This window comes from Microcebus murinus, chromosome 11 (assembly GCF_040939455.1).
Source record: "Microcebus murinus isolate Inina chromosome 11, M.murinus_Inina_mat1.0, whole genome shotgun sequence".
Classification (NCBI taxonomy): domain Eukaryota; kingdom Metazoa; phylum Chordata; class Mammalia; order Primates; family Cheirogaleidae; genus Microcebus; species Microcebus murinus.
Genome location: NC_134114.1, coordinates 66,511,167 through 66,523,359, shown reverse-complemented (window position 1 = coordinate 66,523,359; position 12,193 = coordinate 66,511,167). Strand labels below are relative to the sequence as shown.

The 12,193-nt window shown below is 33.3% G+C and overlaps 1 protein-coding gene across 2 annotated transcripts in view; it reads right to left on the bottom strand.

The window, feature by feature from the left end:
• Nucleotides 1-12,193, bottom strand: part of ADGRV1 (adhesion G protein-coupled receptor V1) — a 468,628-nt gene that overhangs the window by 453,603 nt on the left and 2,832 nt on the right. The window contains exons 2-8 of one of the 2 annotated variants that reach the window (XM_076008180.1): nt 11,771-11,920; nt 10,581-10,676; nt 8,311-8,415; nt 6,369-6,482; nt 4,175-4,740; nt 2,879-3,149; nt 2,025-2,354 (exon numbers count right to left, since the gene is read on the bottom strand). In XM_076008180.1, coding sequence (XP_075864295.1) covers nt 2,025-2,354; nt 2,879-3,149; nt 4,175-4,740; nt 6,369-6,482; nt 8,311-8,415; nt 10,581-10,676; nt 11,771-11,920 — 1,632 coding nt within the window. Of the gene's footprint in view, nt 1-2,024; nt 2,355-2,878; nt 3,150-4,174; nt 4,741-6,368; nt 6,483-8,310; nt 8,416-10,580; nt 10,677-11,770; nt 11,921-12,193 lie in introns of those variants that run through there. The other variant, XM_076008181.1, reaches the window with a different exon arrangement.

The following is a 12,193-nucleotide window of genomic DNA, read 5'->3' as shown; positions in this document are numbered from 1 at the left end:
ACATCTTAAAATATTCTAAAAAAATGTATCTTATAATTCCACACAATGTTCACTTGAGGACTATAGATAACCATAACAGTATTGCAAAATACATAGCAATTTTAAGTTAAAATGCAATTTCAAACTCAATGAAACACGTATCTCCCACTCTTCAGAACCTTCTGTTAGGCTTTGTAATGTTGAAATGATGCCACTAAGCAACCACCAATAGACTTGTGATTTAAGCTGATTTTTCACAAGTGGACAAGAATGGTACTGATCTCCCTCATACTTTGTGATGAAAGTATATATTTTAAAGGGCAAAATTAAATGCCTTTTTTAAATGTCACACATTTTGCTTTGAAATTCATATACAGGAGAAAGACATTTAAAATTCCATTTCTGGTAAACATTCATTTGAGTAAAAGAAAAAAGAAATTAGACTGATCAGTTTTGTCAAGTATCGGTATACAGACTAAGCCAAGTCAAATAAAACGTGATTCTTTAGTATAATGCATTTACTTTACAAAATGAATAAAATGTAAAGATAAAATGAAGCAGGTCACCCCACCAAGTGCTGAGCAAGGTGTGACAGTTCTGTGAAATTCAGAACACCAAGGAGCAGTTGTAAAAAGTTTTCAGAGATAAAGAGCAAGTTACCTAAAAGGTAAATCATTTCCTTCCCATCAAATTTCCCAACAACAACTCTAGAAGCTCAAAGGCAATACTTTCCAAGTTCTGAAGAAGAAATTCTTTTTATCTAGAAATTTCTACCAAGTCAAACTATCAATGTAAATATGAAATTTCACATTTTCAGTTGCTTAAAGCCTCAAAAAGTTTACCTTGCCTATACCCTATCTGCAGATGCATTTAAGGACAGATACACAACAACAAAACTAAAACAGAACTCAAGAGGAGAAAGTCAAGAGGTCAAGGAAACCCAGGAGTTAAGTAAAAATCACCCCAAACAACAGGTGTAAAACAAGCATAGAAAGCAGTTAGTACAACTAAACTCAACATTCAACACATGTGGTAAGAGCCGGAAGAGCTCAATAATGAAGTGAAGGTGACATACAGAAAGGTGACAATTATTAATAAAAACTGCAGATAAAGCAATAATAAATCATAAAACAAAGTCTAGGCAAAAATATGAAGCAAATTTAAATGTGGCATGATTTATAGAAATTAATGGAGTATGATATTTCACATGACATATACCTGAACTGGCAAAATGTATGGTGACATAAGATTTTAACTTTTTCTTTACTGATCCATTCATACTACCTCATTCTGTATTAAATTTATTTATATAATTAAAATTTGATAAGTACCCTTTATTGCTTTCTAATTTTCAGAAGCAACCAATCAACACATGGAAAATAATAATAGCATCATTAATGAGTGCAGATATTTTAAACTTTGACAATAAAAATACTGTTTTGGTTAATAGAAGTTAAGAAATAAAAGATATAAGATGGAAAGATATGCTATGGGGCCCTTACTTCTCATTAAATAGCTGAAAATCCTGAAATTCTACCTATAGTTAACAGGCAAATAAAGCAATTTTGAGACTATTATTAAAAAGCATCTATAAATTTTTTCATGCTGCTTTTTTTTATCTCTGAAGTGTTCTCTCTATAATACCCATTGTGAAAAATATACTTACTTGCTACAAATCCCATTCCTATGCCACATTTTACCAAATAAACTCAAAACAATTTTGAATCTCTCTCTTTCCCACCTTCCTTTATAACAGTTTGTAAATTATTCCATTATGCCATCCATTACAGTCTAACTTGCATTTCATATCTGGTGTACTTTAAGTGTCATCTAATTAAAATACTAACTTTGGTAGAACCCTTGTCTTATTTATCACTATATAGCTTGGGAGCAGGCATAGTTTCTCTCTGGACTCCCAAAATAACTTAGTAACAAATAGTAGAATACAAAATATAATTGAGGGCAAAATAACAGTTCCCTCTCTCACATAAGTATGTTCACTTGCAGTTTAACCGAAATTGCTATTATTTTAATCATTAAAGTACCTGTACAAGAAAGTGGGCTCCATTTTGAAGGAATGCATCATTTCTTATTGGTAATTTTGTAGTGACTTGAGTTTTTTGTTCTGGCAAAAGGAGGCGATTTCTCCTGGATATATTTAAGATGCCATCTTTTGCTCGCAAGGGGTCCAGAGCTCCAGTGGGAATATAAAGTGCGGAATAAAGCATCCTCACATCTCCTTTAGTTCCTCCTAGTCTTGCAAAACTCAAGGATAAATATCGTTCACCTGGGCTGCTTTCAATCTTCTGGTTTTCCATAGGAAAAAATGTTATTAGGCCATAAACATCATCACTATCCTGAATGTAGAACAAAAGCTGCAGATAAAGAATAAAATACTGAAGTACAGAATTCTCACACCTGAGATTATCAAACTCTATATTGTCCACACTGTTCTGATTTTAATATTTATTTATATATCATGTCGAAAAATGATGATTGCTTGTCTATAATACAGTAAAAGATGAACCAAAATCAGACTTGAAATTTTTCTTAAATCATAGTTTTGGGAATTTTTTAGACAGTAACATATTTATTTGCAGAAGGAACAACATTAAGCAAGAAAACCATCATTTCCTGTCACATCAACTAAACATAAATTTGAATTGTATGATCAAGGTGTTTGGCTCTTCTATAGCATAGAAATATTCACACACAAAAAAGCCAGGCATGAAGGCTGGCGCCTGCAATCCCAGCTACTCAGAAGCCTGAGTTGGAAGGATCTCTTGTGGCCAGGAGTTTGAGACCAGCCTGGGAAACATAATGAGACCCTCATCTCTAAAAAAATAAAATAAAATAATAAAGAAATATTCACAGGAGTAATGCATGACAAGAGATTTACCTCTGCTGGTTCGCTCACTTCTGCACCTCCTCGTATCGTATGAGGCAGAAGCTGAAGTAGATAAGCTTCTGCCTCCTCTGGAATATCATCATTAATGACAGTGAGAGGAATTGGTGCCAACATCTGCCCTTGCGCAAAATACAGAACTCCAGAACTTGGTCTGATGTCTGCTGTCACCGGCGAGGGATCACTGCTGTTCCGTGTCAACACCCAGTTCACAGAGACATTCCCATGGGTGCCGCCATTTCTAACCACTGTAATTTCTTCAAATCTAGAATTTTTAAAATATCATTACATAATACACTCTATTTTCCCTAGATAGGCTTTCCCAATGTCACGTTGGCCATCAGACACTAGTAAAAGCAGAACCCTATTGCAATAAATAATTGTTTTTAATATGAAGGAGTATACATGTGAATGTGTCCTATGAAACCACCATAATGTGAATTCACTTGTGTGATTAAATCACATTCAAAATAAGAAAAAAGTAAATCAGGTGTTGGGCAGGCAGGAGGGGAGAGGGAGGGATGGGCATTCTCACACCTAACGGGTGTGGTACGACCATCTGGGGGATGAACATGCTTGTAGCTCTGACTCAGGTGGGGCAAAGGCAATATATGTAAACTAAACATTTGTACCCCATAATATTCTGAAATAAATAAAGAAGTAAAAAAATAAAAGGAATAGGATAGATAAGAAAAGCAGAGGACTAAAAATTTAGATCTGCTCTAACACGGCAGCCAATAGCCATATGTGGCTATTGAGCACTTGAAATGTACCTAGTGTGACTGAGGAATTGAACTTTTAATTTCATTTAATTTTAATTAATTTGAATACTGATACTCCATTCAGTTACTGGAAAACTTTTGTGTGTGGAAGAACTTGGATTTGTGAATCTATTTTTTCAAATTTTATGGAAATGTATGGAATCTAAATACAGATCAAGTATTTCTGATGAAAATTTACCATCTGAACTGAGACGTTATAAATGAAAAAACATGCTAGATTTTGAAGACTTAAGTACGAAAAAAGAATGTAAGATTTCATTAATATTTTATATTGATTTTATGATTTGATTTTATATGGTTATATTTTATGTTGATTTTGTATGCCAAAATAATCATGTTTTAAAAATATTGGCCTAAACAAAATACATTATTAAAAGAAAAAGTAAAGCCATGGAAGAGAAAATCACACATACTGTAACAGGTCATCATTGTGCCCATCACCACAAAAATTAAATCTTGGAATAATATATTAAAATAATGGTAGCAACAGCTTTAAAATAAATCATACCTTGATACTGTGTCTTCGTCAATTATAACTGTCCTTTCAAACAAGATACTATTGAATGAGAGGACTCCATAGGGTTTGTCATTTGGTTTAATGGTGACTTGTACAGTAGAAGGGCTTATTAGCACAGCATCTCCCTGTAAGGTATCTTTTAATAACATGATGTGAAATGATTCAGCAATTTCTGGTATGGTGTCATCAACTATTTGAAATTTCAGGTAAGATTCATGAATAAAAGGTGAAAAAACAATAGTTGTGTTTGGCTGAAGATCAATGAAGTCCAAATTTTGTTGGGCATGTGCTGTGGAATTCCCAGTCACAACAGTATAACTGATTGAAACTTCGTATTCATCAGATCCAATCAGATTTCCATTGTTGTCCTTTCCACGAACCACTGGAATTATGAGTATGTGGTCTTCCTCAGGGACCAAATAAACACTCTGCATGAATCTCACAGGACCATCGTTTTTCTTAATGATGATCTCAACTGAATTTCTAGAGGTGTTGATCTCAGCTCCCCCTTCTACACTTTTCAGTTGAATCAAAAATATTTCATCATTTTCTGGTACCTGTTGAAACAGTGGCAAAACATCAATACCCAAAACACCTGCAAATGACACTGAAGTGTAACAAGTCACTATGTTTCAATACAATTGCATAGAAATAAGCATTCTTTACCTAAGAAAGCAAATAGAGAAGCTTGTTTAGTCTCCAATTACTAAAATATTTTCCAAAGGTAAATAATGTGTTTTAGATAGGAAAGGAAAAGTTAACAAAGCAATGGTATGTCAAGGTAATGAAGTATAGGTAAAATGTCTTTCAACCTTAAATGGTGTTTAGATACATCCAAAGATTAAACAGTAAAAAAAATGGTAAAATAGACATAAATTGTTTCAGTTTTTATCAGTTTGATAGGGTCAGAAGTAGCATTCAAGGTATAATAATATCTAAAAATCTGGAAAGTATATTAAACATCATATAAAAATTGTTAGTTTTCAACCATGTGAATTATTCTTGTTTCTCTCTAACATGTTTCTAATTCAGGAGTTAAACATATGACTCCACCATTATGATTTCTAAGACACACATCATACTTCTCTAGAGAATAAGCTATAAGAGCAACTACTAGGTAGGGCATGGTGGCTCAGGCCTGTAATCTTAGCACTTTGGAAGGCTAAGGTGGGAGGAGTTCAAGACCAGCCTGAGTAACATAGAAATCCAACTCCCAAAAAATGGGCATGGTGGTATATGCCTATAGTCCTAGCTACTGGGGAGGCTGAGGCAGAAAGATTACTTGATTTCACTCTAGCCTAGGTGGGCAACAGAGTGAGGCTGTGTTTCAAAAAAATAAAAAAATAGAGCCACTACTAGAAAAATTTTGACATTGTTAAAGTGAATTTTTTTTTTTTTGTAGCTGCACGGAAATCCTAGGGTTATACTCCACTGTGCTGTCTGAGCTTTTCATTCACCATAAATTCTGTCTTAAAATTAAAGTGAAAAAAATATATCTTTTTACCTCCATCAATAGCAATATAAAAAGTAAAGCTATTTACATTAAAAACTAAAATGCTATTATTTGATTGATGATCTTTTAAATTTATAATCAAAATGTATAATTAATCACCTCCCCAAATAATAGCTTTTCCAATGTTCTGTGATCTTAAAACAAAAATTATTGCAGGCTTCCAGAACCAGAGAAACTGGAGTTATTAATACTACCAAATATTTCACTTTTTCAAGAGAAATATTCTTTTCTGACAATGTCTTCTAATGCATTTTTTTTTCTTCTCTTGGGGTTTCTTTTGATTTGATTTCAGAAATTTTATAGGAGGGTAGAGGGAGGGTTAGTACTGTTCTTGCTCAAAATTGAAATCACTAACAAAAATCAATCATCAGGGTACACAAAATGCTTACGTTTTGTATTATGTGTGGTTGCCAACTATATTCAGGCTCATTAGTTTTTAGATGTATTGTAATATTTAATGTGAATTAAGTAAGGCAAATAATAATAATATGTATCCAAAATAGCTACTTCTACATAAAGTATGATTGATCACAATAGCTAACTCTGCATAGGATTATTTTCTTGAGTAATCTAAAATACTGAACACAATGTAATACTTGACATAAAGTTCTCTAACATGTCTGTAACACAAACAAGATCCTTGTTGCATTTAAGTATCTAATATTACCACACCTCATCATCAAGTACTGTCAAGTTATAAAGTACTGTTGCTCTGCCAGGGAGAAAGGTAATATTTCCTTTAACTGGACTCAAATCTTCTTCAGGGGGATTTGGGCCATCCTCTATCTGCAAAGAAAAAACCAATTCCATCAATACATACAAAATATTTCACAATATTGATAAAGCATTCTTGTGATGTCAGCTGACAAAAATCTGAAGTTTACTTAAGTAAGTTTTACAAGAATTATCCTAACCTGTACATAAGTTTGCCCTTCTAATTAATAGAGCCTATAATGTAATTATACATATTGACTATAGTTGCATTAAACTATGTGGTTTCTAAGAGCTCCCTATTTTTTCTAAATCATTATATTAAACCTGAGGAAAAAAACTCTATAAATATTTATTTTTGGAAGAAAAATCCAAGATTAGTAAATTCCCTCAAGTAATGGAATCAAATACCAGTATTTTCTACTCACAGACGGGATGTGAAGATGTGAAGAATGTATAGAATCATTTATTTTTGAAAGTATTGAGTATTCCATGCCTGACCTCTTTTGGGATCTAAGGATATAGCAGTGACCAAAGCAAACTCACTTCCACATAGGTCTAACATTTAATGGAAAGGAACAAATGATTATTAAACAAAGGCTTATGTGCCAGATGATAAGTATCATAGAGAATAAATTAAGAAAAGCATGAGAGAGACTGAGTGCTGGGTGCGGAGATGGGTGCTGAGATTGAGTGCTGGGTGCTGGGTGCTAAGACTGAGTCTGTGGTATTTATATGCAATAATAATCAGCATAAAGCACTACAACAGAATATGGCAATGTTAAGCTCTCCATAAATGTTACCCATAGTTAGTTAAACGAGAAAAAGGCTACAGACCCAATAAAATAACTTTAGGCATCCATAATAAGGTGAAAACACTATAACCTGGATGCCTTAGCCTTTCTACAGCCAATTTTTTTCTAATCTTTCCTATATTTGTTATCAGAAATATTTTCAACAACTTATTATCTAAATTCATATTGCTAAGTACATGAAAAATTATTGAAGGCTTCCTGTGTAGAACTTGCAAGACTACTGCACATTTAGTCTTTACTATGTTTTTTAATGCATTATTGACTTACACTATTTTATGTTCTTATGTAATTAATCTAACCACCATTTGATGTAGATACCTACGAGCATAAATAAAACTCTTCTATGCTTCAATACAATTGTGTTACATAAATCCAGTATCCATTTTATTAGTATTATAATTCATAATTAAGATAGAAACTGGCATCAGAAATATCTAATATTCTAATATTTGAAAACAGTATATCATCATGTTCTAAATCTCATAAAACTCAAAAATTAGTTGGCAATTTAAATGTGTATCTCATAGAACAAGCAATGTGGTGACACAATGATAGGAACATGGTCAATAAGCAATCAAATAAAATGATTACAGCCAGCACCAGAGAAATGCAAGCCACTCATAGCCTATCTTATTCATGCCACATCTATGGAACTCTATAGTGGAGTGCAATGGCTGTTAACACCATCCATTAACTGTACTGAGAAAAATAGGGAAAGGCTATATATTAAATAATTTTATATAAGCCTAAGTAATCTATGAGTATTTTTAAAATTTATATCTTTGAAAAGGTTTATCATAAAGGCTCTATAAATTTTACAGAATTAACATTATTATTATTCTGTTTTATGATTTAGATTACCACATATCTAAAATGATATTCTGTGTTTCATGTAAGCATCGTAAGTAAGCAATAAGGAAACCATTTTTATATTAGTCATGATATTTATCAGATAACAAAAGGATTTTTGATCTTTTATTCATATTGTGTCACGTTTATTATACAAAGGACTTTGATTTTTAAAATTGTAGCTATCTGGTAAGAACCCCAAGGTGTTACCATTTAAAATGATTTCAGAATAAACTTACCTCAAAAGTCACAGTGACCATTCCATAGGTTCCCTTCTCCCTGATGAGAGTAAGAGGCACAGACTCATTTCTGCCCCTGGGCTCACTCACTGTGATTGAGGAAGGCTATTGGGCAGAGTGAACACAATCAGACATTGAGCAATCAAAGTAGAAGGCGGTAAAAACTGTTACCTTAGAAATACTAAATTGCTACAGACAAATCAATCCACACTGTACTATAAGAATGTGCCATTTCCTAGAATCAGTTAATAAAAATACTGAAAAAGTTCAAAATAATAGTGTAAAGAGAACATAAAACTACTCAGACAAAAGATGTGGGTTCTTGTCCTACTTTTACCATCAACTAGCTGTTTTGCTGAGGAATTTTTAAAGTTATGTAGTTGAAAGATGACAAACTCAAATGCTCACAGAAGCCCAGGAGGTCACAGAAATGAGTTAAGCCTCTACACCAAGGTAGTAGTTCACTGAGATCACCAGCTGGTCTTGCTCCGAACCACTCTTCCCTCCTCATCAGCCAGTTTGTCACTGAAAATCAGACATTGCTAATAATGATTTTCAGGACAGGATCACCGCAGGAGGAGAAAGAGCAAGGACTTCAAATGAAATGCACTGGTTTGGCTGGCTGAAACTCAGGGTAGAACAGAAGGAACAGGAACACAAACAGCCAAGTGCACACTTGCTCAGGCAGCAGTGACCACCTCTCAGGGTGACACTAATTATCAGTACCCCCACCCATAAATGGGGTTAGGAATGCCTGGCTCAAAAGGTTGTGATGAGGTTTCAAGGAGAAAATTTACATCAAGTACTTATCTCAGTGCCTGACACATAGGTAGGGCTCAGTAAACCTTGGCTATTGTCATCATAATCATCATCAGTGTCATCTTCATTATTAATATAACCAATATCAAGGCTGGAAACCAAAACCAGCCTATTAAGCACCTACTGTGAGCTCAAGAGTTACTTAGTTTAATTTTAAGGAAGTGGGGCACTGAGACCCCACCAGTCCAAGACCTAGGACCAATGCCAGAGACAAGGATTCATTCCCAGAGGCTAAGATGTATAATATCAGAAAAAGAAAAAAAAAAACCCTTTTAAATGAGTCACTATGAGGTCAGGGTAGTAAGTTGGGAGTGAATGCAGCGGGAAACCTGTTGAGAGAGAAATTAAGCAACTGATAGAGCCTGCTTCATAATTATTAATAATAATTCCCCATTCTTCAAACAACAATGATTGATTAATTTAATTAATGTTTACAAATGACAAGATAATGGAGGTTCTCAAATATCTACTAAATTGTGGTTAGTCAATCAAATACCCTTTTAATGAACATACTGCAACTATAAAGATCATATTTACCTATCAGCCCCCCTTGTTTCAAAGATAACTTAAGGTACTAAGTTACCTTATGACATACAACACAACCAACTGTAGTAGCAATCTAAAACTTTTTAAAAGCTGGGAAGTATTGCATCATATCTTATTAATGATAATTAGTAACATGATTCAAAAAGACTCCAAATGGAGAAGGTCATTATAGTCTAAAATTTAGTGGCCAAATCCAATTGTATTGACATAAATTCTGTTTTATTTTAAGAGCTGGAAACAATTTCTCCCAGGAGGCACCTGTCTTGTGTGTTTGTTTCTAAAGATAAAACCCTGTGAACATAGGATTAGCCAGAGCCATAGGAATTTGGTGTTAAGGGAGAGAAAATACACTGCTGAGTAAAATTGGGGGGCATGAGATGGAATTTCAACCTTCAGGAAATATTAATTGATGGGAAGATCTCAGGTTTGGGATTCACTGCAGAATTTAGAAGAACTGTGATATCTGTTATTCAATTTTAAGTTTATTATAGGTGTTTTCAGTATTCTTTCTATATGGTTTCTCATCTCCCAGTCACTCCAAACTTTCAGAAGAATCTAACAAACAGACAATGCTTTCTTTATGTGGCATCTGGGGAAATCAAGCAAAAGGCACTGGGTTGCACGTCTGAGTTAGAGACTAGCCAAGGAAGGTAAATAAGGAGTCAGACAAAATAATCAGCTGAAAGTGATTAGGAAAGAGGTGACCGCGGCCATATAAGCCTCCTCAATTTACAAAAATCTTAGGTAGAACAAATGGACAATCTACATAACATGGAACAAGGAGAAATTTTATTTAAATATCAAAAGACAGATGACACCAGCTACTATCACATCACGAAAAATAAGCCAAAAATATAATAAACTATTCTCTAGAAACCACAAGAATCATCAAATAGTAACAGTACCATATTAAATGAAATAATTCCAAATGCATTGTCATTTGATAATATTGTCACAGTAACAGTCCTTGGCCATCCAAGCTTCACATTTGCTGAAGGTTTCTAAAATAAAAACCCAAAAATAAAAAAATAAATTAAAAATTAGAGGAAAAAAATAATCATTTTAATAGAATGTCTGTCTTCAAGTAGTTATCAGAATATATATATATATATATATATGCTTTTAGGGCACAGATTAAGAATACATTTTCAAATTAAGTCGACCTGGTCAGGATGTTTCAAATGAAAACTTTTCAAAAAAGTTTTGAAGACCATTAACCACTATTAATAACATATGTATTATAATTGTAAGTAATCACTGGCTAGTAATACTATATTGTAGATTACATTATAATCACTATGACTAATATAACAGAGAATTAAGTATATATAATAGTATAAAATTCTATTCAAACAGGAGTTTTATTATGCTATAAGAGGTGCTGAAACTTAAGAATTAGTTATTCTATAAATCATATAGCCAAATTAAAGATAAAATATTAAAGCAATTTTTTAATAAAGGTAGAAAGAGTTTCCTGCAACATTTCTATTGATATTCAACAACAGCATAAAGGAATATGGAAAAGAGTAATTTACAAAAACAAAACATAACTGTTTCAAGTATCATTTTCACAAACATTTTAATCATATTGACACAATTATCTTTTAAAAAATTCTCAATGCTCTTCAGAAAAATTAACTAGAATGGTATTAGGAATCATGGCCTCAACCTAGTCGATAAAGCTGTAAATTTCAATTAAATCTTAGGTTATTCAAGTTTTTTCCCCAGGGCAACTCTAAATTTATTCTAAGGCACAGGAACCTCCCATTTCCATGCCTGATTTTCTTTATCTTTCTCCTTTGAACTCAGAAGTCACAGTCATTCTGTGTGAATCTGATAGCTGGGAAGGAATAAGAGAAAAAAGAGCCGAAGGGAAGACTAGGTTTTCTGGAGCATCTGTAATGGCGATTCCTAAGTAAGCTGAATGTATACAAAAACTGGCTATAGAATCTTCTAAACAAGATTGTCAGAGGAATAACCAGACTGTGAAATTGTCAAAGAGGTTGTCAGTTCTGGCTTCTATGGAAATCAGAGTTTTAAGTGTTGCAAGATTTTTATAAAAGTTTAAGGTTAAGGGCGGGGGAGAAGGACTTACCTGCAATGTTAAGTGAAAAATAAAAGTTTCATCAGGTTCTGGTAAATCATCATCACATACTGCTATGTACACTGTTCTATTTGTTTCTCCAGCGGGTATAAAAGTAGCAGCATATGTGTCAAAAAAGTCACCAGTGTCTTCTCCATACAACTACCAAATGCAAAATATAGATCATTCTTACTTAATATAGTATGAGAACAAGCAAAACTGATACTTATTGGAGCAATGAAAAGAAAAAGCATAAATCAAGCAGCATTGATGGTTATAGATAGGATGTACATAAATCATAAATATTTATCAGGTTATTAAGTATGAAATGTCTGATTTCCTGAAGTACTAAGTTTGACAGTTGCTATCTCTGACTTTTCACTTTGCACTTGTTTTATTTTTATTGTTAAGTTACGCCCTCATTCTTTCAAACGC